Below are 27,635 nucleotides of genomic sequence, written 5' to 3'. Positions count from 1 at the left end.
TCAATAAAACTTCGTTCGAAAACCAAACAAAATGCGGAAATAGACACAGTGAACTTTGCAAGCGTCAACCCAGAAGGCCTTGCGATAACTAAAACTTCCCGGATGAGCCTAGTATCCAAGCCTTCTTGCTCTGCATCCAGGCCAAAGATGGCGGACCATCCTGTACTTCTGTGCAAGTAGACTTTGAATCGTTTTCACGTCGTATTTTTACAGCAAAATGGAAGAGGAGCGGATTGCTGCTCTCATGAAGTATGTTCGTGGTGAGATAAGCTTTGCTGAGTGGATTGAAAGGGGTGTGGTTACAGGCGATACAGAGCAAAATGAAGACGACAATGAAGTTGAAATGCAAGACCAAGATAGCGACATGAAAGAGGTGAACGCTACATCGCAAACGACACTTAGTGCTGTCAATGAAGAGCAACAAGCACCTGTTGGTAGGTTCACCTGCATGTAGTTGATTCCTGGAAACCTGGAAACTCAAAATGTGTTCAGGCTTGGGGAAAGGGGGCGACGATTGTGTCTACAACCCAAATTGGACATTCCAGGGCTTAACTAGGGAGTACCCCGCCACTCCAAAACTAATCATCACACATCACTGTATGACTATGCCTCGTTCTTTGTGTGAGACCCCAGGGGACCACACGATAATGAAGTGGTGGGGTATTCCCTAGTTACTCCCATTCCAGTTATTACCCCGCCCTCCCCCCAATAATAGGTCAGATTCCTACACCCCTGTTTTTTGTCGTTGGGACCTTCAAAGATTTAATCCGATGTGGCCAAAATTTTGTTGGCTTCTATGAAAAAATATTCCGACAGCCCCCAATGCATGACAGAAACCACCCTCCATAGGCGGGGAGGTGGGGGGATTTTTGTCATAACTCTTTAAAGGCCTATTTAACATGGTTCAACTTTGCTTACCACTGCCGTATGTGACTTCTGTAGCATGCACTGATCACGTCATTGTACACAACACTCCTGATTTGACATTGCTTAATTTGTGTTGTGGGTATTTTCTGGAACAGTACACAAGTGGAATTGGAAAGTCCGTGGAAGTATTGACATCTCTAGTTGTGGTCTCCAGTGTTACCTGTGGACTAAATATCCAGTGTTACCTGTGGACTTAATATTTAATTAAAGATTTACACATTATATTATTCCTTCCAGCGACAATTACATTTCTGGTGACAGATCCAGTTTTTAATAGTCTGTATAACATGAGCTCTGAAGCAGACACCCACAACCAGGATGTCACGGGTGAGATACAGCGGCCTAGAGGCAGTCCAAGTGGTAGTTCTGATGCACAGCCAGCACAGGTTGCCCAACCTACAGTTAGAATGACAGATCTTTTGTTACAAGGATCTGCAGCAAAAAGTGCTCAGAAACATGGGGGAACGGGAGTGGACGAATTCATGCAGGAAATTCCTATTCAAAAGAAGCGTGCAAGGAGTGCAAGACGTCGACTGTGCGAGTTACCACCAAAATTCAAACAAACTATGGGCCGTGCTAATATTTTGTGGGCCAGAGGGGAGATTGAAGAAGCTAAAGCAATTTGTATGGAGTTAATTCGACAAGGTAAGAGTCATTACTTATTGGCTCCCTGTATTCACCAGTAAAGTACACTGGTTACTTTTTACATTAATTTTGTCGCCGATTGTTGAGCTTTGGGAAGGTGTCTAAGGGAAGGTGGCGTCAGGCAAGATATGAGCAACAAGGAGAGCACGCAGGTATTCATGGCAACCCTGAGAGCGGCAGCCACCCTCAAGACATTTCCTTTGTCATGTACTTTTTAACTGATGTTGAATGAGTTTTTTGTTGTTTTCAGTTCCAAAGTGTTCAGAACCTTTCCACAGTTTAGGAATGATGTTTGAGGAACAGGGAGATAAAGCTAAAGCTCTTCAGGTATGCTTTGGATCGTCTCCAGTCCTCTATCTCGGTCCTATTTTTTTGCCCAGCAAACCACATCATTGTCATTCAACTTTTTATCTCTTTTTGAAAACCATTTTGTATCTGCAAACTATCTGGTGGCTTCTTTTTCAAATACATGTAGCTGGACTCAAGTAAACATTAACTAAACTGGCAAGAATGGAACATAGCTGAGCTGAGGTGAACTGAATTCTGAAATGATTTGAGCCGAGCTGAGCTGAAAAAAACAGAACTGAATTAAGCATAGCTGAGCCTTGCTAAGTTGGACTGAGTTAAACTAAGCTGTGCTGAGTTGCTCACAAGAATAAACAAAGCTAACATTAAACCATGTACAAGTTCACACTAGTTCCATTTTCAGGAATTTCTTTGTTAAAGCGGGCTGATGGTATTCACGTTATGTAGCTACCATGTAGATTTTATTTGAATCTTTAGCACAGTCATAAACCATGCATTGTGTGTTTTAACCAGCCTTTTCTCTTATAACTGCAGTTTTTCCTCATTGCTGCTTATCTCAGCAAGTCTGGAGACCCAGATGATTGGGCAAAGCTTGCAATGATGTCACTTGAACAGAATGATTTTGAGCAGGCAATGACATGTTATAACCAAGGTAAATTTACTTAACCTGCATCTGCTGTATCTAACATTCAAAAACTCATAAATTCATAAGCCCACTGACCTATCAAATGGTTGATAAAACATCACATGCAGTGGTTTTAAAACCCGATAAAACCTCCTCCTTATTAGTATGCGGTGTTAAATGTTTTTCTCGTATTCTAATTTCCAACGTTCATAAAAGCATCATTGTTATGAACTCTCTTGACACATCCAGGAATGTTTTTAAAGCTCTTCAAAAAACTCGCAGCATGTGTTTTATCGGCTCTAAAACCACTCAGCTGGGCCTCATGGTTTTAAATCCTGTTAAAACACTGCTGCTCGTGTTTTAAACATTACAAGAAAAAAAAACGCCCCTTGCTACTGCGGTCATGTGACCAAAATTGAGAAATGTTTTATTATTATGGGCCGTAACATGAGTAATACCAAAAATTAGTAAAATAGCCAATTAACTTTTAAGAGCAGGGTTTTCGTGACAGTTTGGATTTTGGATAAATATAAAGGCTTGCAGTGGAATCTTTATAAGCAAAGGTTTGCATTGGTAATACATAAGCAAGTAAAAATCAACAATAAAATCAAACAACATTTCGGAGTTGTCGTGACATCATTTTTAAGTTCACTGAAGGCTATCATTAATTATGCTAATTATTATAAATAATTATGAAAAGTTATAATTATGCAATAATTATGAAAAATTTTACTCATGAATACAGTACATGACATTAGTACTAACAAGAGTTGTCTCTTTGTCTCATTTCTAGCTCTGAAGTCGGAGCCAACCAATGTTAATATTCTATGGGATCGTGCTGCTCTCAGTTATCAGATGGAGAACCCTAAGAAAGCCCTGGAATATTATGAAATTGCACGTCAGGTAAATTAATCAAGTTGATGGTTTAGATATGAGTAGACTGGGAGTCAAAGCAATATTAAACTAATGTATGTCAGGGAAAGCAAGTTTGCTTCACATGGTGCCTTATACAAAAGGTGCCTATTTAATGAAACAATGTTTTTTTTTGGTTAATTTAATTAATGGCCTTAGCTCCCACGAGTCTCCTGTAGCTCAGTGGTAGAGCATCCGAACTAGTAATTGGAAGGTCTTTACTCTTAAGTTCGACTCCTGATAGGAGTACTCGGATTTTTTTCCGAGTATGCCTGTGTCATTTACTGATTAATACATTATTCTCAATTATTCACCAGGCTTAACCTATTCCATCACATTATTTCCATTGTGCTTATGCCACACATTGACATTCCAATCCTAGCAGTATGCAGGATGTTTGTCCCATGAACGTAGTTTAATGGCCTTAGCTCCCACGAATCTCCTGTAGCTCAGTGGTAGGGCGTCCAAACTAGAAATCAGAAGGTCATAGCTTCGACTCCTGATAGGAGCACTCGGATTTTTTTTTCCGAGTGTGCCTGTGTCATTTACTGTTTAATACATCATTCTCAATGTTTTTTTTTTGGCAGATTGAAAATAGAGTATTTTGACAAAAATTTGCATAGTGCTTAACCATGGTCATAAAACTTCTTGTATGTCATACATGTACTTGTATTTTCCGACAATGAATGACACTTGTTTAATAGTTGTAGCTTTCCTTGCATTGTAGGCTTTGTTGTCTTTGGATGATGGAACACAGTACATTGATCTTGTGTGTGAGATGGCAAAGGTAAAGGCTAAATGTTAATCATGTTAATCATTTCCCACCAGAGATCATTTGAATTGCAGACTTAGAGGGGTGGGGGGAAGGGATTTCACGAGCTGAAGAGTAGGAAAAAAAACTGTCATTTACTCACCTGTAGGTATTTAAAGGGACAGTATCATGGGAGATACCATTATTTTGGGCAAAAATTCACTAAATTTAAACTTTGAACACTGTTAATTAATTTCTAAATTGCTAATTTAAAGAAATATTAATAGTGATTCTACTGAGACGAAAGGTTGAACCAAAATATGGTACAACTGATTTTTTTGTGCGTTATGACAGCGATGATTGAAAATGTCGGCCCGACGTTTTCAAATTTGAACCCATTTTTATTTTGGTCATCTGCCGGTGAAAATATCCGTGGATGATTTCTTTGCATTCTGATAGTCTTTTAATGGAATTTTGGTCATTATATCTTGGATGCTATCAACCAAATAGAGTCTTTTCGATTTTTAATGTGGTACTAAAAATAACGTGATACTATCCCTTTAACAGCCGTTCAAAATGTCTTAAACAGACCCTACAAGAAGAGATGCAGTGTAATTCTACTATACTAGCAGGAATATATATGGGTACCTTTTGTGTCAAAATTGGTACATAAAAGGGTAAGGGTTTGGACCTTATGGCGTACCTTGGGACTGAGGATCATTGGTTCCCTAGATCTTGTCTTAAGCCTATGTTTTGAATTAGCAGTCAGTAATAAGATTAAGTGTTTTATTTTAGCTATACCATGAAAATAATTCCTTGGAAGAAGCTATAAGTGTATTGGAAGCTGCGTTCTCTAAATATCCAGGCTATGCAAGTAACAATGGTAAGATGAGTGTTATGTATTGCCTCTTACGTTTGATCTGTGCATCTTCACAGCAAAATCTGCAAGTAATTTTCCTTAGATTCTGTACACTAGTTAGCACAAATGCATTTGATAATCCATATGTTGCAAAGGTTGTTCCAAGATTGATACTTCAAAAGAAGATTGGACACCCTATGAAGTTTACATGTAGTCAATGAAGTAATGTTTAAAAAACGAGCAGGAGTGTTTTATCGGGTTTAAAACCACGAAGTGCAGCAGAGTGGTTTTAGACCCGATAAAACACGTGCTGCGAGTTTTTTGAACAGCTTCAAAAACATTCCTGGAAAAGCGTTTGTCAATAGAGTTCATAACAATTATGCTTTTGTGTACATTGGAAATTAGCATACGAGGAAAACACTGCGTGATAAGGAGGAGTGTTTTATCACCTGATAAAACACTGCATACTAATAAGGAGGAGGTTTATTGATATAAAGTCACTGCACCTTGTGTATTATCGACCATTTGATAAGTCAATGGGCTTATGAATTATTAATGAGTTTTTGAAGTCTAAGGAAACAACACAGCAATGAGGGAACCAACCTGGAAACACTGACCCGCTGATATTCCGACCATCCAATCAAGATTCTGATGTGCTAACCATTTCTGTAACACCACCGCTCCACAACATTGATTGTTATAGTGTTGTTAAATTGGGGTAAACTCCACTAGACCTGCTTTTTACTGTGTTAAAAAATTGTTTTTGTAAATGATGCAGTGAAGCGGTTTTTTTTTGTTCTTTGTTTTTGTCCAGCCATCAACATGCTTGCTGACCTTCACATAGCATCTAAGGCACATAACTCTGCTTTGCAGGTAATACATTGAAATATGACTATGTGAGATATTTTTATGGAGGTTCCTGGAAGTACATCCTTTCATTAATACCAGTAAAAATTATTAAAAACATGAACATTGGATAATGCAATTCCAGGGATGTGATTGGCTTAGCGGCTATGGTGTATCAGCCATTATACCATGCCAAAGAAATAGCGACCGCTGGAATTTCCATTTATTTATTTATTTATTTATTTATTTATTTATTTATTTAGAGCGGTTTCCAATTGAGTGTCGTAAAACCAAACCAAAGTAATCACTCTGGCCAATCGCAACAGATGAAAACAACACAATGAGCCAATCAGAATTCAAAGCAAATACTTGTAACTGGCGTCAAGCGCGGGAAAACGCGTGCGGCGAAAACACGATTGGTTTTGGTTTGGATTCCCATTGGTTGAGAAAGTGGCGCGAGTTTTGTTAACCAATCACAGAGCGTAGTACTAGTAATGCAAAACCAAAGTAGACGCGATATAACTTTCGACACTCAATTGAAAACCGCGCTATTAATTCAATTACGTGAACGTCGCAGGTGATTTTGAAGCACTGTGATGGGAAGAAAGAAGAGATACCAGGAAGCTCCAAGGACGAGTCGCCTCTGACGTCGTTTTCGCTGCTGATGAGTCCAACCCGTCAGGCTGATACTACACGGAAAGACAACGAAGAAACAACAATCAGGTTGATTTTACCTGACGACCTGCCGATTGATCTGCGTGTCAAGATTGTCGTCTGTCTTATTTACTTACGGAAGTTACATCTTATTAAGGTACATCTTAATGTACATTGTCTGTGTTGTTTCCTTTCAGAGAGCATGATAGTGTGTGGAGACTTACTGCAGGGAATATTGGGGACTTTTTAAAAGACACCACGACGGCAACGCCAGCGAAATTATCACTTGAAAATATAAGTTCGCTTTACTTGTACTGACCTCTTCGCGATTATTCCAATTCGTTCAACATGTACAATGTGGCTGAACTATCCAGTAAACAGAAGAGGTGGGAAGGGCGTTCAAGTTGAGACAGAATGAAAAATTTATAGTCATGTGCTTACTGCTCACGTACTCCACAAAACCTCAAATCTGGACATTTCACGTTGCTTTTTGGTCGAGTACGGCAAAGAAATGTACCAAAATGTAAACGCACGTGCAGGGCCATTGTTTTTCTCGTTAAATCCTATTGTTTTGCGACGTTCTCGTTGTCGTCGCCGTAGCAGCTTAAACTGCTTTTAATCGTGATGATAATGATGATGATGACGATGACGATGATGATGACGATGACGATGACGATGACGATGATGATGGCATTGATATAGAGCAAAACCCATTACTTATCTATGGCACTTTATGATATTACTACGCCTTTCAATAACATGCGCGCTCTGAACTTCGAAAGCCAACTAACGATTTGCGTGTTTTACTGCTGTCAATCATAATTATGGAGACAACTTACTTACTGAAAAAGTGGATTGAAATCGGCCAATCCTAGCGTTTGAATGTGAGCTTTTTGAACCCATTGAGCCAAACATCTTAGTTTTTTAAGAGGACCGATGAGCTGATTAACGGTTGGTTGAATCTTGAACTTCAGAGTCCGCATGTTATTGAAAGGCGCAGTTAAGTTAGATATAGAATATGGAAAACCGAACATCTTCCTCTTTCTTCTTCCAAGAAACCTCACCTCCTTAAAAAATGAAGATTTTTGTGAGGGGTCATTAAAAGTAACCTTAAGAATTGGTTCATGCTTAGAGTGCGTATATCGAGTTATGGATGCACGCGGGAAGTTTGGAGAGCACGAGAGAAGCGTAAGAGTTGCTCGAGGCGTAGCCGAGAGCAACTCTAGCTTCTTGAGTGCTCTCCAAACTTCCCAAGTGCATCCATGACTCGATATACGCACAGCTAAAAGCATGAACCAATTCTTTTATAACATAGTGAAAATAAAGTAAATGATTCCTGGAAAACAGGTTTTGTTCCAGACTAATTTCAAAATTCTCTGTACCAAAAAAAAAGGGAAAATGGTCTCTCATATCGGTTGAATCTTAACGTTTCATTAAGCTTCAAGCTCTTATAAATATACACTTTTTAAGGTGTTGTCTCTCTGTAAAAGTTTTTTTAATAACACAGCGCGCGCATGCTTCCCCCATCTGACTCGCACATGTCATCGGATGGACGCACGGCCGTGCGTATGTTGAGAAATGTACCATGATGACGCCAATAGGAATTAGATTAGGATGCACGCGCGCTATGTTATAAAAATAAATAAATTGGCTAAAAATATGCAAATTACTAAGGCTTTTACCGAACGGCTTAGGGTTGGTAGGTCAGGCAATGTTGTGTCGACCCCAGACAACAGTATATACACGAAAGCCTCATTCATAAATGAATGCTCTCTATTCAGTATTCTATTCTATGCTCGTCTATTCAGTATGGTTAGGATAAAAGCCTTTCATGGCTAGGAAATTGTACCAATATGTTGTGGCATTGCTCGTATCTTGCCATCTCACACCTTTGCCTTTATCTTGTCCGACCAGCCCGTATGGTGCTCGGGAGATAAGAAAGGTTCTGCCAATACTCTTGTCCTACCCCACGTTAGTGGGGAGGTTAGTGAGGCTTACGTTTGTTTTGCGCATATAACCCGAACTCAAGTCGTGTTAACCTGCCTCGGGGATGTGTCCCCCCGATTACGCCATCTTGTTGTCTGTTTACTATGTCTCAAGACTGTTATCTAGCTGCATGCTTTCTCAAACAATATTAAAAGGATATGCGGAATAGTGACATTAAAAATAGGTAAACAAGTAAATAAATAAGTATAAGTTGAAAGCGCCCCTGTTCTACAAGTTTGAGACTGACGTGTGTCCATCCTTATGGTATATCTTCACAGGAGCTTCTTTTTCCGCTGTTCTTGCAATCCGTGGATGATGTGGGTGATCTGTACATTGATGTCGCTGATGCTTACACAGAAAATGGTATGACTTTGTTTTATGCTGGACCAGATAATTAACTCTGAAGTGGTTGTTAAAGTGGCTCTATATGAACTTCCCCCTGAATGTTAGCCCTAGTAACGTAATGGGACACCACACAACACAAAGGCAATAGTCTTCGACCTCGGTTGTTGGTTTTCGTCCTTGCTCTGAGAGGTTTTTCTCCGGATTCTCCGGTTTTCCCCTCTGCTCAAAAACCACCATTTCCAAATTCCTATTCGATCTGGAGAGTGTCCCCATACTGTAAAGTGCATTTGATCATCTCGTCATGGAATTACGCGCTCAGTTACAATAAAATTAACAACATTTACGAAGTGTGATAAGGAGGCACCGTCCTTATATTTGATTGGATACTCAAACTTTACTTCAATCACAAACAAATACTCCAGTTGAGCGCCAACGTTTGCGTAACGAGATGACAAACTTCAAGTGTGCCACGAGCAAAGGGTGCCTTGTTAGTCCATGTTCATTCTAATATGTTTTTACGGGGCGTATAGTTCCTTAATACATACTCTACTAACAGTCTACAGTATTTTCGAATCCCATTCTAAAATGGCATGCTTCCCGTCCCACCCCCCCCCCCCCCCTCTTCCCGCACCCTCTCCTTTTCTTTTGTAATTTTCTGATGCTGCATTACAAAGGATGTTAACCTGCAATCAGCCTTTTTTTTTTCAATGCGCTGTGAAGAAAGAGGAAAAGCAATCCCTTTCCGCGGAAGTAGCCGAGAAGAACATTATAATTTAAAATAGTATTGGAATCTCAAGAGTAGTTTTGACCTCCAAATTTCAGTATTCTGTTGCTTTGAAATTGTTTTACAGGAGATCACGAAGAAGCCTTGCCGATTATTAATATGCTCATTGGATCTAGCAAGTACAACATGGTAAGGGTTTTTTTATTTAATCATTTTAAAACTTTAAACTATCAGACGTGTTTCAGTTTGGAAAAATAGTTTTTCATTCAATTGCCAGTTTCCTGCGTGGCATTTCGGACAACATTTAAAAAATCACTTTTCTTACAATGTTATGAGTTAGAAATGTCAGTGCTAATAGTGAAAGTGAAATAAGAGAGACTTAGAAGCGCGTTTTAGGCAAACGGTAAACGTGAAATTCGCGTTGTTTTCTTGAACGAGAATAGTGCAGCACAGTTCTGACCTTTGATGCTAACCCAGAACCACTCAATTTTACTGAGAAACTGAAAACAGCGAGCGGCAAATGAAGGGTAAACATGGTCACGTGATCATTTCTACCGTCTGCCGCAATGGACCCTTTGCAGCTGACGGTCACATGGTACCAAATCTACCACGCTGGAGGGGAAGCCACGCACTGGAACATCCAAAACAAAGAAAATTCACGTTTTTGTAGATTAAGTCACTTTGTTTTGGATGTCCCAGTGCACAACTTGCTCTCCAGCATGACAGATTCTGTATCATGTGACCATTAGCTGCAAAAGGCCCATTCTAAATCTCTGTAATGACAACAACAGCAACAGCAACAACCTTTGTTTCCTCGTGGCTGATTAGGAAAATTATTTGTTATATTCTTGTGAAGTAAAATCTGGTAAAGTGCTTCCAACAAGTGCGAGTGTTTCATTAGAGGTTCCAAACACCGAGAAACTGGGTCGAGGGCATTTTTATTGTGTTGAGGTGTTTGGAATCTCTGATAAATGTGACTTCAATGTCGCGGATAAGAATACATTGGGATACATTGTTTGGCCTCATTAGCGCCGTTTGTCTTGGGAAAAGGCGAATGCATTCTTTAGTGTTTCTTCACAAGCCTCTGCCTGCATACATCATGTAGAGCTTGGCAAATAAGGAGGCAGCGCGGCAAACGAAATTTATTTAAATTGAGCCCTGATGTGAGTCACGTCTAAGCGAGTGCTGCAAACAGGTTTTCGTTTTAAGAAGTGATTTCAACATGACGAGGAAAAGCGACAAGACAATGAAAGTGCCGAATGTCAATGTTACTTCATTCTTGAGCAGAGCTTTGGCTGATTTAAGAGAACAGGACAACAGGTAAAAACCCGGGTTGCAGTTACAACAACTGCGAACGGAAATTTAAAAACTCTGTTATTCATTTTACTTTACAAGTCAACAGTCAGCGATCATAAAAGCTGTTCATTTGAACGTAACCGTTACTGCTCGTGTAGAATGATGGAAATTTGTACTTGCGAGTGATAACTTATGCGCATAGTTTAGTTGTGATGTCGATTGAGAAAACGTTGTTCCGTTGCATGGAGTCATCGGCTGGTCTAATTAACGCGCGCTTCCACTAATGAGTTTGAGACTTCTGATAAAAATATATTACTCAACCCACATGGCCCAATGGAAGATGGTATTTACTGCAGAAAGTTATCTTTAGTGCTTTGCATTAGTATGCAGCAATGCGCGCTAATGAGATGCGTGACCTGTATAACAGACATCACTAGGTGTCCCCTGCCCTAAGTTCTTACTTCAACACAAACAATGAAGTCATATAAAAATGACAAAAAGATCCGTCTTATATAAAGTCTACTAATAACTTCGAAACCTTTCCAAGCATGTCTGTTCACGAGTTACCAACAATCAAGAAGCAGAAGAATAGGAAACTTATCAAATACAGAGTTGTGAAAAGAACTTTGCTCTGTGTACAACCGGCCTAAATTGAGCCCTTGACTTGGTTGCACAGTCTGACATTTTTTTTGGTGTTGTTTCATACAGGCCGGTATATGGCTTAGGCAGGGAGAATGTCTTCACTCGCTTGGCAGATTAGAAGAAGCGGCTTCCGCATATGCGCAAGTCGTCAATTTAGCTCCAAATCATCTGGATGCTCGGCTGGTCCTGGCGTCACTTCATCAGCAGCTCGGACGACCCAATCAGGCTCTGGACGTGCTGAATGGTAAGTTAAGTAAAAGGGACATTGTTACGGGGATTTGGCTTTGTTTTAAGGCCAAGTGATACAAGCGACATTTGCTGGCAACTTCTGGCGCAACAAATGTTGCGTTGCAATTTGCAATTGTTTATTTGCGTGTATCAGTTACCAGCTCCGTGCACAACGAATTTTCATGTTGCAAAAAGTAGAAACGTCTGCCTTTTTGCAACATGAAAATTTGTTGCGCGCGTAGGTAGTAACACGGACAACAGACAATCGCAACTTGCAACGCAACATTTGTTGTGCGGCAAGTTGTGAGAAAATGTTGCTCGTATTACTTGGCCTTAAGTCAAGACAGCTCCACACATTTCTTGGCAAAGCACCGTGAAGAAAATATCCAGTGATTTCTAGAGGATAGCAAAAGAAAACCAACACTATCGTCTGTGCACTAGTAGAGTAATATTATATTTGTTAACTAAACTGGACCATTATCGAAACGTTTCCATTGATAAAAATATATCAGTTTTTTTGGTTGTCGAAACTGAGTATAAGTGGCATCACTCCCTTAATGTTAAGGCGCTCCCCGCTCCTCCCCCTCCCCCGCCCCCTCAAAAAGGAGGAGCTGGTGAAGTCCAACAAGTTTGAGGACTACCAAATCCCCTTCCCCCCAACTCAGGACACGCACATGGCAATCAGTGAAGTTTGGTGAAACTGTTTTTTACCAACATAATGATCCTAGGGCGTTTTCCATCTGTCAGAACAGACCAACCGGTCAGTTCGTAAATGGACTGTACCTGTATACGTTTTATGCTAGTCCTTCGAATTTCGTCAAAATAGCGCGCACCATTTTCAAGATTTTGTAGCACCATCCCTTCAACCCCGGCCAGACCAACACTCAGGGTCTTTAAATAACTGAGGAGAAAGCGCTGCCTTTGCTCTGACATCTGCAAATGGTTAGACTTTTAGTCTTCTCGGATAAGGACGAAAAACCGTAGGCCCCGTCTCACAACCCTTGTTTGTAAATAACTCTGTGGAACGTTAAAGAACCCACTCACTGTTCGCAAAGAGTAGGGGACGTAGTTCCTGGTGTTGTGGTCTGGTCTTTGTGTGCATACTCTCATGGTTGGGTGGGTAAATGCTCGGAGATATTAGCTGCATTAAGCTACTCTGTAAATCCGAGGGTAAATAAAGATATGATGATGATGATGATGATGTATTTGATTTTCAGACTGGCGCGGTCAGGCCTTGCACTTTTGGCAAATGGAAAGCACTCCTAGACTTCTTGTCTTTGTTTGTTTTTATCGTAGACCTCAGAGGTGCAGAGAGTGCTGCAGATGGTTCGGAACAGGACGCTCCAATGGACACGAGTTCAGTTTACACTGAAGAGTCAGATACCGATCACAGGGAACCTACAGTACAACTACAGCCACAGGTTGGTCAATTCAAACACCACGCTTGTTCGGGTTCTTTCAGTTTGTAAATACTGTAATTCTGGGCCGGCTAGTTCGAAAGCCGTTTAACACTAATCTACGATTAAAAGTTAATCGAGGTTTTCATCTCGCTCTTTAAAAGTGGTTTTAAGCCCTAATTTCAAGCTAAAGACTAAGTCAAAACTGAGGGCCAAAAATCTTTTGGAAGAATCTATACCGATTAGTAATTAAACTCGAATCAAAGTTCACGTTAATCCAGGATTAGCTTAATCGGGCTTTGAACAACTGGGCCCTATTGTTGATATCTCGGGAAAATCCCAGACGATAGGGAATTTCGCAGTTTCCCGACTAACACGAAACCGCAGGTATCTCTCTCCGATCATTTAGGATGGTCGGAAAATTGGGAGCGTTTTTATTTTCCTGGCGCGTCACAGATTTCTACGATGGTCGGTGGTCATTCCCGTCGGGGTATCGGCGATCGTTTAGATCGGTACCAAACCTCTCAAAACCTGAAAAATTCAAAATGGTGGTGGAGAACATTTCCTAGCGTCTTTTTTTTTTTGGCATCACCCATAGTCGCCGGTAAGGGAAAGAACGAAATCGTCGATCATGTGATCGATCTCGAAGTTTGAAAACCAGGCCTTAGTTTTTATTATTATTATTATTATTATTTCTTTTTTTTTGGGGGGGGGGGGGGGCGTCTATGTGGTTATTTTTGTTTTCGAGTTTGCTGAGGTCTGTTTGAAAACAAAATCGTGTAATGCTTGCAACACATGCAACGTGCTAATACTAAGTAGGAAAACAAAGATATACAGCAGTTTTCAATTGAGTGTCGAAAGTAATTTCGCGTTTAGTTTGGTTTTGCATTACTACGCTTTGTGATTGGTTAACAAAACTCGCGCCACTTTCTCAACCAATGGGAATCCAAACCAAAATCGATCGTGTTTTCGCCGCACGCGTTTTCCCGCGCTTGGCGCCTTTTACATATATTTGCTTCGAATTCTGATTGGCTTGTTGTGTTGTTTACATCTGTTGTGATTGGCCAGAGTAATTACTTTGGTTTTGGTTTTACGACACTCAATTGGAAACCGCTTTAATGAAAGACAGACCTAAGCAACATCGTTTAGTCTTACCCGTGTACTAGAAATGTAGACAATTATTTTCACTATTAAGTAGTGACTGTGAAATTTTATTTTTTGAGTTAGCTTATTTTGAGTTATACTATTGGTAAAAAAACAGACGTTACTTCGTTTCATAACTTTTCCGCGTTTAGCGAGCGCGTCACTTGCTTAATTTTGATTCAAGGCCTAATTGGCTCTGTGCATTATTCAAGCTTGCAATTGTTTGTCGAATTTGCTTGATACGATTTCCTTGGTTTTGACTTGACAACAGCCGTTAATTTTGGTGAAATCCTCTTCTCCAGTGAGTGTATTTTGTGCTAGCTCTTAACCATACGTATGTGTGAGAGTATCGTCCAAGAAAAACGATAACACTATACGAGTAATTGGAGAAAATGAGACCGAAAGTCTCATTCGAGAGTTTCTGTCTGATAGCAGTTGGTACAACTGTTCCTTTTGTTTGTTTGTTTTTGTCTTCTCTTGTTTTGTAATCCAGAATATATATTTTTTCAATGACAGGATTTTAGGCTACTCTTCCACAAATGCGCGCTGTTACATTCACAAAATCGCTCCGACGAATTTCTTGAAGCAGGGATGGAATTGTTCAAACTCTTTTTCAATGATGTATATGACAGTAAAGGATTGGCAGGTTTGTTTTCGTTTTGTTTCCTTCTGTTCATTATTTTCCTGTGCGTCCCTTTTGCATTTCAATTGGTTGAACAGGAAATTTTGACTAACGCCGGCGACACACCTGGCGACTTTAAAGGCCGATCGCGGCGATCGGCGAAAATCGCCAGGCATGCCCGGGGCGGCGATTGTGATTTTCGCCGATCGCCGCGATCGGCGTATAAAATCGCCGATATCTGGCATGTCTGGCATGTCAGATTTTCGCTGGCGATCAAATTCGCCGAAATGGGCCAATAAAATGGCCTAGTGTGTCGCCGGCTTAAATGGAAAGTGTGGTGTAGTGTGCTGTGAGCAAGTAACACGACACTAAAGGCTGGCTTTCACTAGCGACGCAAGCACAGGCATAAACATAAGAGCTTTATGTCAAGTGAAAACGAACGCGACGCAAGTGCAACCACAAGAAAAGGAAAAATTTTAATCCTTGTACTTGTGCTTATGCTTGCGTCAAGGCCGTTTTCACGGTGAAATAAGCATTCTTATGCTTGCGCTTGTGCTTGCGTCGCTAGCGAAAACCAATCCGCTAGTGTGGAGAAAAATATTTTATGTTTTCGGGAAAATAAGAGCATTTTTTTGCGATCATAAGCCATCGTGCCTTTAGATGGAGACGGAATCCACCAACATCTTTATCCAGTTCCTTTGCTTTTGTCTTTGCTAGAGATGGCCCTCAGATCAATCAAATTCCGAAGAGAAGTCATAAAAAGTGAAGCCCAAGAACAAGAGGAAACACGCGTTAAAACAAGTAAGACATCTTATTTTGTAAATAGTAATAGAGCGTTTTCTTCTAGACTCAAAAAGGCAGGGACTGGGTGGTTCTAATTTTTGAGTCTGTTGATGAAATCCTTAAGTGTGACCATTCAAATGAAAGCTACTGAGCAGTACTTTGCTGTAGTGCTGTTTATTTTGCTGTACAAGGTGGTTCTACCTTTTAAGTCTGTTGATGAAATCCTAAAGTGTGACCATTCAAATGAAAGCTTCTGAGCAGAATTTTCCCGTGGTGCTGTTTATTATGCTGTACAAGGTGGTTCTAACTTTTAAGTCTGTTTATGAAATCCTAAAGTGTGACCATTCAATTGAAAGCTACTGCGCAGTACTTTCCTGTGGTGCTGTTTATTATGCGGTACAAGGTGGTTCTAACTTTTGAGTCCGTGGAAGAAATCCTAAAGTGTAACCATTTAAATGAAATCTACATGTACTTAGCGGTACTTTCCACTGTTGCTGTTTTATAATCATGGGTTGTAGCAGGTGGTCTTACTTTAGAGTCAGATGAAAAAAAGAAATATCATAAGAATTATATTTTTTCAGTTTCTGGCCACATAAATTTCAGAATTTTCAGATTCGATTCAACAAAATTAATTTTTATTGATGCTAAATTCAGCTTCATTTGTTTGCAGTAACCTGTTTTGATCAAATTTACAGGGCAATTGAGAATTAAGGAAATGATCACCAAAGACAAATTTTCCTTGATGTTGACATAAGTTCTCCCAACTAGTACTATAACAAATATATAAAGAACGATTAGGAGAATATTTATCTTGAAATGCATAACGTAAACGTATCCTTTCTTTTCTGTAGCCCTCCGTAGCGGTAACAAAGCTGACACAGGAATAAGAACTGAAGAGTGGTGGGATATGTTTAAAAAGGTACATGTATGATGATGACTGACTGACTGGGCCACCCTCTATAATTAGAGAGCTTAAGCAACCACGACAGCGACGACCACGACAACGTCACAAACAATAGGTTTAATGAGCAAAACCAATCGCTCTGCACGTGCGTTTTACATTTTGGTACATTTCTTCGCTGTCCTCTGCGAAACAACAACGTGAAATGACCAAATTGTAGGTTTTTTGGAGAACGTGAGCACACGAACGTGAATTTTTCATTTTCTTTCTTAACTTGAACGCCACTCCCACCAATTTGGCTCCTGGATAGTTCGCCGTTTCTGTAGAAGTTGAGCGAGCACAAATAAAATAATGTTTTATTTTCAGGTGACGTTTTCCTTGCCGTTGCCGTCGTTGCTGCTTAAGCCCCCTAATAACGTTTTTCTATCTTCTTCCAGCTATCTTCTATCGTCTTCGCCCCCAGTTGTACTCGCCGCTTATTGGATGTAGAAATTTTGATACCAAAACGACGTCTTCTGTTGACATCACATGATAGTTTTTGGCCGCACGATTTTAATGGCTTTTTTGAGGGCAAAATAGTGCAAGCTTTGAGACTTATCAAATCGTCAATTTATATCTCAAAGGTTTCTTAATTTGGAATTGTATCTTTAAAATACTGACTTTCGAAATACAGAAGAACAAATTGTGCTCCAAGGTAATATATTGATTTTTTAATGCTTCTACCACCTTTAACTTTATTCTTTGATTTACACATGGTACACTGATACGCGCGGGAAAACGCGTGCGGCGAAAACACGATTGGTTTTGGTTTGGATTGCCCCTTGGTTGAGAAAGTGGCGCGAGTTTTGTTAACCAATCACAGAGCGTAGTAATGCAAAACCAAAGCAAACGCGAAATTACTTTCGACACTCAATTGAAAACCGCTCTATATACTATTGTTTATTACTTACTTCAGATTTAACTTTTGAAATTATTTGAGATATATTAATATAGGAATTTTCTTCCTTCCTCGCAGGTTGTGTCCACACTAAGCCATCTGAAGCGGCATGCTGATTGCCAGAAGCTTATGCTGTGCAGCCTGTCGTCTGAACGCTTTGTTAAATCAGATTACCAAACGGAGCTCGTCTTTATGTGTATGGTAGCTTTGTACCTGAACAGGTAAAAACACAGAGATAAACAAAACAAGGATAACAGGCCATTTGCGAGTTGCTTTGAACCTCATTATGAAAGCGAGGCTAATTGCACTTAAAGCCTCGCTTGCTTAATGAGGTTTACAGCAACTCGGAAGTAGTCTTTTCGCTCCCAGTAAAAGAAGTTGTGACTTGACCCTGCCATGTTATGTTGATGAAATTGAAAACACAGTTACCCGATGAGGATTCGACATGTCATCAAGCACAGTCGTAGCAAGGGAAGATGACAGAGGCCATTGAGAAACAGTGCTACCCTTAATGAACAGACAGACAGATAAACGAACCGGGACGACTTAACGGACATACGAACGAACGAACGAACAAATGAACGACTAACTAACGAACGAACGAACGAATGAACGAACGAACGAACGAACGTACGAACAAATGAAGGACAAACGAACGAACGAACGAACGAACGAACGAACGAACGAAGGAGTGAATATTAAAAACATTGATGTAATTGTTACAGAGAGTACAGAACGGCGTTCGACGCTGCAAAAATACTGATCTTGAAAGACAGGCATAAAGCAGTGGTATGGAATTTATTGGCCAGAATAGCTGCCAAGTCGGGTGACTGCAGGCACCACAAATACATTCTGCGGATCTTGATAAAACATCCTGATGAGCTGCCGTTGGTGCTGTACAGCGGACACAATGCTGCCGTCAGCGCCAGTTACAGATTCGCCATTGGTATGTTGGCTTCTAAATCCAGGATCACAAAACCAAGTCACAGACAGCTTGCGTGACAGGTGCATGGCAAATATATAGGACGTTAAAAACAGCGAGGCGGGCGAGGGAGGGAGACACCTTGCGTGCCTCCCTCCCTCGCGCGCCTCGCTGTTTCTTGCGTCCTATATATTTTCCATGCGCGTGTCTCTCTCCCTCGCGTGCCCTGCTGTTTCTCGCGTCCTATATATTTTCCATGCCCCTGACTATTTGGTTAACTCGCAGTCTGATTGGCTACACAAGGACTTTTTTTATTATTTTGGATTGCCCTGGGTGCGCTAGCCTGCGTAGCAAGTGTTTCTGTGAGGTTTTGTACGGTTTTCGCTGTTTGAACGCGCGGAGTTTTGGACGAGAGAGAATAAAACGGAGGAAGGGGGTGGGGTGGGGTGGGGGGCTCTCGTCCCAATGTCCGCGCGGTCAAAAAGCGAAAAAGGCAAAAAATCCCACTGAAACGCTTGCTATGCAGGCTATGGGAGCGCGTGCAAGGGACGTTGCCGCAAGCAAAAACAACCTGCCTAGACACTATTTCTACCGAATTTCTTTGTTGAATAGATCGCTCTCTGGATAATCTTAAAAACAGTAACACGACTTACTCATGTTTCCTGTCGACTTTAATATTTCGCTCGAGGCTTCGTTCCTCACCAACTATCAGCTGATACAAACCTCTAGCCTATTGCCTAAGGGTTTATCTTTGGTGGTCAGTGAAAAGTCAGGAAAAAGTCAGAGACGTCTTTCTTTATTCTGGTGAATTTGGCATGTCTTTTATATTTTTCCAGTAGTTTTAGAGCCAGTGTATCTGAAGTAGCACTTCAGCGTATTTGTAATACCCTGTGCAATCATAAATTGATCGGATTTCTCCCTTACTTCAGGTGAATATGCCAGAGCATTCCGTCAGATTCCACACAATCCGCTGGTCACATTGTGTCTCGCCCTTCAGTACATCCATTTGGCTTGTCAGAAATTCCCAAGAAGAAGGCATTCTTGTGTTATACAGGTAAAAATGAATAAATAAATAAATAAAAAGGAAGAAAACACAACAGCAACCAAAAGGGCCCAGCGCTGTTACAATTTTTTTCAACTTTTTTTTTTTCAATTTTTCTTCCAACTTGTCTCGTAATTCCTTTGCGCCGTTGCGACACAAGTTGCACGAATCGTTGCCTGATGTAACATACCCTGTAATGAAGAGTTCTTGCTACGTTTTTGTTGAACTCACCGTTACAAGAAGTAGAAATGACTTCTACTTCTCGCAATGATTGCGGCAAAAAAAAAAAAATAGCGAGACATGTTCATTTCAGGGCATGTTACATCATAGTCAATTGAAGGCAATGGTTATGAAACCTGACAAACTTCTTTGTGGTATGTTTTTGTTTGCCTTTTTGGCCTTGATCCTGCACAAACAACAATAGAATTTGGAATGTGTTGGAGCAACGGACCAATCGAAACGTTTTTGTTAAGATATTCAACTGTAGTGTGAACGTTAAAACAAAGGATTGTGCAGGGCCGCAGCCCTTCCAACATAAATTGCAGCACCATTGTTTTCATGGCAAGGTTTCCTAACCAGTCTCTCAATTAACTATGGTTACATTAAGCAACGATTCGTGCATCTTGTGTCGCAAAACATCACTTATGTCCAGAAATGCACCTAACCCTGAACTTGGGTACTTCATATAAAATATGCCTTTATGTCGTTTTCATATGACTTCACGTTTGACAGAATAATGTGTTTTAGTGAGAATTAAGGTTAGGGGACACCTTGTGATGTCTATCATACAGTTCATGAATCTCATGTGCGAGGCAGGGGTCCGTGGCTATCCCTGGCCTTATTACCATGGGGTAACCCGGTGTGTCACCATCCCTTCCCCCCCCCCCCCCCACCCCACAGGGAAAGGGCACCTCCAGCATTTCTGAAGAGGTTTTTTACGAATCGCACACAACGTCCGCACTTACATTATATTAAACAATTAGATTATGAGTTCGAGATTTCTATCGAAATCGAGAGCAAATAATCTAATTGTTTTAGTATAAATCTACTAGTCGTTCAAAACTAGACAAGTAAATTATCTATATCCTCATCGCAGACACTTCGAAACCGCGACGAAGCGGCCGCCATTTTGTTGAAAACCGCTACTCACTATCTATTACAGAATAGATAGTGAGTAGCGTAGCCAATCAGAGAACGGCATTCGTGATAAAACACTGGTAGATTTATAGTAACTCAATATGGAGCCAACGTTACGGTAATATATCAAATACGAAGAAGAGTGCTTCATCCCATTAAGTCCACTTCGAGGTGTTTGGAAATCAGAGGAAAGATTTTTGGAGTGTTTGATATAGGTTCTCAAACCATCAATAATTAAAGGACAGGTTAAAATGAGTTTGAGAACATATCTAATAAAGTTGTGAAAAAGTGTTTACACATGGGGGAGCAAGAAATGGTGTAGTGGTGAGAGCACTCGCCTCCCACCAATGTGGCCTGGGTTAGATTCCCGGACTAGGCGTCAAATGTGGGTTGAGTTTGTTGTTGGTTCTCGTCCATGCTCCGAGAGGTTTATCTCCGCGTACTCCCGTTTTCCCTCTCTTCAAAAACCAATATTTTCCAAATTCCAATTCGGTCTGGAGTGTTCCCATATTGTAAAGCGCATTTGATCATCACGTCATGAAATTATGAGCTATACAAATTTACAAATTTCTTTCTTTATTTATTTATTTATTTATGTATTTGTCTAAACCAGGCTTTCTGAAAGAATTTTAATTGAAGCTGCCACCTCCGTTTTTTGTTTGTGTGCGTGTTTTTGTTTTTTCGTTTGTTTGTATGTCTCTAAGCATTTTTCCCACGGCCACGCATAAATTTTTTTTGTTTGTTTTTGTTTTTTCGCTTTCGTCTCAACTTTGGCGCACTGGTTATCAAGCCGAACGCTCTTTATGCACCGAAACGCAGCTCACTTAACGCACGAGTCATGCCGTGACGCCATACGCTCTTGCGTGACATGGTGTACTGATAGCGCCAGCTCTTACCATACTTATCATTCCGCAGGGAATCATCTTTATGTTTCAATACCTTGGCCTTCGTGGTGAATGTCAGGAAGCGTATTACAACCTTGGGCGAGCCTTCCACCAGTTAGGTAAGTACATTACTTTGTCGCCCCTACAGTGAAAAGATCAAACTACTTGAAACAGTAGAGAAACAGCAGCACGAGAAAGAGCCACTCAATTGCTTCAACTATAGCTTGGATTTCATCGACAGAATTAGAGGCTAGAACCACCTTGTACAGCATAATAAACAGCACCACAGGAAAGTACTGCTCAGTAGCTTTTATTTGAATGGTCACACTTTAGGATTTCATCCACAGACTCAAAAGTTAGAACCACTTTGTACAGCATAATAAACAGCACCACTGGAAAGTACTGCTCAGTAACTTTCATTTGAATGGTCACACTTTAGGATTTCATCCACAGACTCAAAAGGTAGAATCACCTTGTACAGCATAATAAACAGCACCACAGGAAAGTACTGCTCAGTAGCTTTCATTTGAATGGTCACACTTTAGGATTTCATCCACAGACTCACTTAGAAGCTCAAAACAAGGTATGGAATGTTTTTTTGTTTCAGATTGAAGCTTAATTATCTCTGAAAAATGCGTGGTTACCCCTTAATTTTCTTTAAGGATTTCAATAGCCATTGCTAAGATCGTCTTTTTCCGCATAGTCATAAACCGCGCAAAAATACTTTTCAATTAGTAGGCGCCGTCCAAACGAAATCAGACTGAGTTTCTCGGACCATCTCGGGATGCGCAGAACGTATGCGATATAACAAAAGTGAGCACTGTACTTAAATGACCTGAGGTTGAGATTAAACGTTTATCTTTCAGGACTGCTTGAATTTGCTCTTCATTACTACAACAAAGCACTGGCGTTTCCTTTACACGAAGCCTCAAAAAATGATGGACAGACACCGGTCAAGGTGAGACTAGATGAGCGAACGGGAATAAGCGGTAATAAAGCTAGTCAGTGTGCTGCCTCCTCGTGGGTGTTTAAGAGTCTTTTGTATAGCTACAAAAATATAAATCAAGTGAGCAGTTGTTTCTTTACTTCAGAGATCCGAGAATTGCGCGATGTTCCAATGGCAAGCAAAAAATCCGCGTGTTTAAAGAAACGAGGGTTTTTCTCGGCGTTCTCGATTCTCGTATAGTGCGCCGCATGAACAAAACCTGACTACTGCTCGCATTATTCAAAAAGTGTTCGCTGCAGTCAAGGCGCAGTCTATTAAAAAGCCAATTGATGCGCGAAGCGAAGCATAGAAAATCGGTCGCGCGAAAGATTTTTTGCCAGGGGTAAACGTTTCGCTCGGCGAGGAATTGAGTGAACTTTTCGTATCTGGGCTGTAGTCACCCGAGAAACAGAAAGAGAGACATACTTCCTTACATTAATTTCGTCTTTGAGTCATATTGGTCTGAGTTACCTCGTAGATTTTGAATATTGGGTCTAAAATTAAAAGAGTCTCTTTTGCAAATCAGTCTAAATTAAGGTTAAATTAAGGGACGTATTTTGTTCCTTTGTTTTGAAAGCTTTTGCTAGCGTGTGTATTAAATCGGAACCAGTTTGTTGATTGAAATTAACTTAGAACCACAGGTGAATTTTTCGTGCTTGTTGGTCGCATTCGCCTTTGAGGTCTCTTCTCCTTTTGGCTAACACTTTATTAGCAAAGCACTCAGAGTTATCATTAAAAGCAATAGAATAAAACGCACTGTGCGACACTAACAAATTATTTAAATATTTTACTTAAGACTAACTATTACAATGATTTACAAAATACAACGCATTATTCCAATAATAAAAAGTACAAAGCTAATTCCATAGTAGGCAAGTTAGAGCGGTTTCCAATTGAGTGTCGTAAAACCAAAACCAAAGTAATTACTCTGGCCAATCGTAACAGATGTAAACAACACAATGAGCCAATTAGAAGTCGAAGCAAATACATGCAACTGGCGCCAAGCGCGGGAAAACGCGTGCGACCGAAACACGATTGGTTTTGGTTTGGATTCCCTTTGTTCTTAACCAATCACAGAACGTTGTAATGTAAAACCCAAGCAAGCGCGAAATTACTTTCGACACTCATTGAAAACCGCTCTGTAATGAATTGAAATGGTAAACAATACTGAAAATATGTTGAAACAATTTTCCTGCGCTGAAAACACAAAGCAATGACAATGACGAACCCCGGTTCAAGAAGGCAATGCTGATCAAAAAACTAAATCCAGTTCGGTATACGACGCTGTACAACAATGGCCACGTGATGTATAATCACGTTGAAATATTTCGTTCTCAAAACCATTTGCATTGAGTCAGTGATTTTTTATCATGATAAATATAGGGCCAGTTATTTAAACAGTCAAACTTAGGCCCCGGCTTAAGACAATCAGTGGGCCTCCAAATCTGTTTATAAGTGGTTTATTTCAAGTAGATAAATAGTTCTCTAGTCTGGGATGCAAGCCTTCTTGTTACTGTTAGCAGCAGACAATGTTAAGACATGACTATTGGCAAAATTGAAAATGGCTTAGAACGTGGTTTTGTTGAACACCGTCTAACTGTCTTTTAATAACTGACCTTATTTTAACTGACGTCGGGAATACTTTTCTGTCATATATTAAACAGAGGCTACTTTGCTGCATGTGTTTTCGTGATGATTTTATGAAAAGAGGTATAAGCTGATGTCAAGCACTTAAAATGCTGACTCCGCTGTTGTACCAAATATCTCGTCCTTATTCTGAGGAACACGTGCGAGCTGCTAGATTGAAAACTAACTTTTTGTTGGCGTGATTTGTGAAATGTAAAGATCAACAACTTTTTATACTTAAGTATAGGGGTTGTTTATGTTTAGTACACAGAAAATAGGCCATTTAAACCTTAAAGGGGAAGCATCACAGGGAGTTTGACCTTTTGTGGTGAAAATGATGCAACAACACCTTTACTGATGAACCCATACGCTATAATGACTGTTTACGTGAAGGAAGAAACCTAGCGCGATTAAGGACGGTGCCTACTATTGTTACTGGGCATACGTTCTGCGCATCTCGTGATACTCGGGTTTCCTATGGGTGGTGGCTACTAATACAAGGATATTTTTGCGCGGTTTAAACTTTTCGGGGAAAGTAGAATTTAGCAAGTGCTTTTGGTATCCAAAAAGAAAATTAAGGGTAACCATGCATTTTTCAGAAATAATAAAGCTTCAATTTGAAAAAAAAAAACCGCCATACATTGCTTTGTATTTTACTGCTTTTCAGAATAATTGTTGCTTAATTGTCTCTAAAAAATGCATGGTTACTCCCAACTTTCTTTTTGGATTTTCATAGCCCTTCCTAAGATCTGCTTTTCCCGCATAGTCATAAACCGTGCAAAGATACTTCGGTATTAGTAGGCACCGTCCTTAATATTGATGGCGACAACAAGCACCCAATATAAGCATGACTGTGGCGTGAGACCAAAAAATAAGTACGATTTAGCAGAAGTTCAATCAACGCCGTAGACAGCGTTTGGTGAAAGAAACAACCTATCGTGACTGTGGCTCGTTCATTAAGCGTAAAACCATAAAAGATTGTGAATGGTCCCGAAGGGGAGGGGGAGGGGGGTGGTCCCAAATGTATAAGCTATATGGGTATCTGGAGGCAGTTTAGGCTGGGGTAGGGTATAGAAATCAGAGAGTTTGGTCGAGAAATGGTATCATTTTCCGGGAAACTGAGCGATTGCTAGAAGAATTCAGTCTAGACTAGGTTTCCCAGCAAATGACACTTAACAAAAAACGTGTTTTAGTTGTTTTGTCGGGTAGAAGATTTTGTTTTGGTTGGACTGTGATGGTGACCAAGTTTCTGGAAAATAGTAAGTCTGGGATGGGGTAGGGATTTTTGGTCTTTAGTCTAGTATAGGGTTTTAAAATGCAGCTGAGCTTGATCTGGTTTAGGGTAAGGGTTTCAGAGTCCCAGCGGCACACCCCCACCCTAAAACCGTTAGGGTTCCCCCCGTCCCACCCGATCCTACCCCACCGGTGTCACCGGTATTGACGTTGATGTTTAAACGTCTCATGCACGAGATTTGAGTTAACTTTAGGTTTGCAGCAAAACAACAGAGATTTGTCCCTAGTGGGTCCTTCACGTCACACAAGAGTGATCAGTGAAGGTGTTGTGAGACGGGACCTACGGTTTTTTGCCCTTATTCGAGAAGACTAGAACGTTTTTCCATTTGCGGATGTCAGAGCGAAGGCAGCACTTTCTCCTAAGTCATTTTAAGAGCCTGAGTGTTGGTCCGGCCCGGGAATTAAGGGAATTTCAAGATTTCCCACCCCAGTTTAAATTCTTTTATATTGGCTATTAGGTTAAGAATAGTTTTTGTTTTATTCAGTTTTCAGACAAGCATGATCTACACAGGGAGGCAGCGTTCAATCTATCGTTGATTTATCGAGCAAGTGGAAATGAATTCATGGCTAAAGAACTACTTATGACGCACTGTTGGGTCTGAGACTAAATTCATACTATCATAAGTAAAATAGAAAAATGCTAAATTATTTATTGTATATAATGTACATATATTTTTTGAAAATGAATTTTTATGACAAAGAAAATGGTGTTTGTAGCCTGATTTTGTTTACTGGTTCTTCGATCAATCTCATTTAGCCGAAACACACTCAAACTGAAAGTTGTTTTGCACCGTGGAGATGGAATCTGCGCGTGTTTTTTCTGGTCAGTTAGGGTGGGTCGATACCAATACGATATTCGCCGATATTTGGCATTGTTTTCTATATCGATACCGTATCGACAGCGATATTGTGACGTCATCATCCAAGACTTTTCTGTGATGTAATCACCTACACTTTATCCAAAAACACTCTTTATGGTCCGTAAACATTAACAAAAAACACAGCCCTTGTAACAGTGTTTGAACATTAATTTCGTGATACATCGTTCGAGCTCAGTGCAACAAGATCTCAAGTGACAGTTATATTTCGGTATAAACTATACCATCATCAGACTAGAAATATTTCCGGCGACAACGAATATGCAATCAATGTAGTTCAGAATAACACCACGGTGTTAGATTACGACGACAATTGGAATCTGCTATTAAATAAAGAGGCCTTCCTCATCTAGCGCCATTCGCCATCACTTAACAAAGGATCAAAATCCAGCAGGGAACTCTGCCTGTTCTCTTGAGTATACCTTGTGTAACTATTTAAGCTCCTAATTTTGGATGCATTTTTAGTCTGATGGTGGTATAGTTTATACCGAAATATAACTGTCACTTGAGATCTTGGTTTTGTTCATTTGTTGTCAAAATTTAAAGACACGATGAATCTACTCGGTCTATCGTTTATCTTATATGTCCTGAAATTATCATCAGGTTCTGGCTTTCAGTGCAACAGCATATACACAAACAGGAAAAATACTGGTTTTCCGCACTAAAACAGCCAATGAATATTCAAGTGAGCCGTCACGTGAACAGTATCGAAAGGGATCGAAACAGTCGCAAGTATCGATTTTTTTATATGGAAGCCTGATACACAAGCATTCATTGCTTTGTGTGTTGTTTTATTTTATGCCCCTAAAATATCTCCGGCTTTGAATTCCCGCACAAATCCTTATACCGAGGGCCTTTGTACTTGCGCGCTTGCATTGTGAGCAGGTGAGCTTTAGATAAACCAAACTGATTGCAGGGCTGACACTACGGCAAAGGGCGTATTTATTTGGACGTTTGTCACGTGCATTTCTACTACAAGAGATCCGGCAACGGAACGTATTCAGAACAGTTTATTTTGTGAAAACTAGTTTTGTTTGCCTATGAATTCACGAAGCCTCGCTTTCACAATGAGGTTCAAAGCAACTCGGAAATAACTTATTACGTACGTATGATTTACCCGACAGGTAGAGAAATTGAACGGACCCGTTAAAAAGTGGTACGGTAGTCATAATTTTTGTAAAGAAATACCCGTGCTGTTTTCATTTGGGTCCATAGGCGTCTATGGACCCAAAACAGCACGGGTATTTCTTTACAAAAATTATGGGTACCGTACCAGTTTTTCACGGATCCGTATACAATTATTCGCCTTTGGTGTAAACGGCCCTTAAGGCTGTCTTTT

At 40.3% G+C, this 27,635-nt stretch overlaps 1 protein-coding gene across 1 annotated transcript; it reads left to right on the top strand.

Moving 5' to 3' along the window:
* Positions 1-74: 74 nt before the first annotated feature.
* LOC146468709 (general transcription factor 3C polypeptide 3-like) lies at positions 75-26,147 on the top strand. Its single transcript, XM_085124184.1, has 22 exons — positions 75-434; positions 1,165-1,572; positions 1,823-1,899; positions 2,413-2,530; positions 3,297-3,406; positions 4,143-4,202; positions 4,962-5,049; positions 5,840-5,898; positions 6,449-6,682; positions 8,790-8,874; positions 9,708-9,769; positions 11,585-11,762; positions 13,043-13,167; positions 14,803-14,932; positions 15,626-15,709; positions 16,543-16,610; positions 17,608-17,750; positions 18,255-18,475; positions 19,381-19,505; positions 21,546-21,633; positions 22,381-22,472; positions 25,904-26,147. Exons 1-22 carry the CDS (start codon positions 218-220, stop codon positions 26,018-26,020), a joined length of 2,889 nt encoding a protein of 962 aa, XP_084980310.1. The 5' UTR covers positions 75-217; the 3' UTR covers positions 26,021-26,147.
* Positions 26,148-27,635: the final 1,488 nt, after the last annotated feature.

Source organism: Pavona decussata, unplaced genomic scaffold (assembly GCF_977016875.1).
Source record: "Pavona decussata unplaced genomic scaffold, jaPavDecu1.1 SCAFFOLD_130, whole genome shotgun sequence".
NCBI classification, from domain to species: Eukaryota; Metazoa; Cnidaria; class Anthozoa; order Scleractinia; family Agariciidae; genus Pavona; species Pavona decussata.
This window is presented reverse-complemented; position numbering and strand designations above follow the sequence as displayed.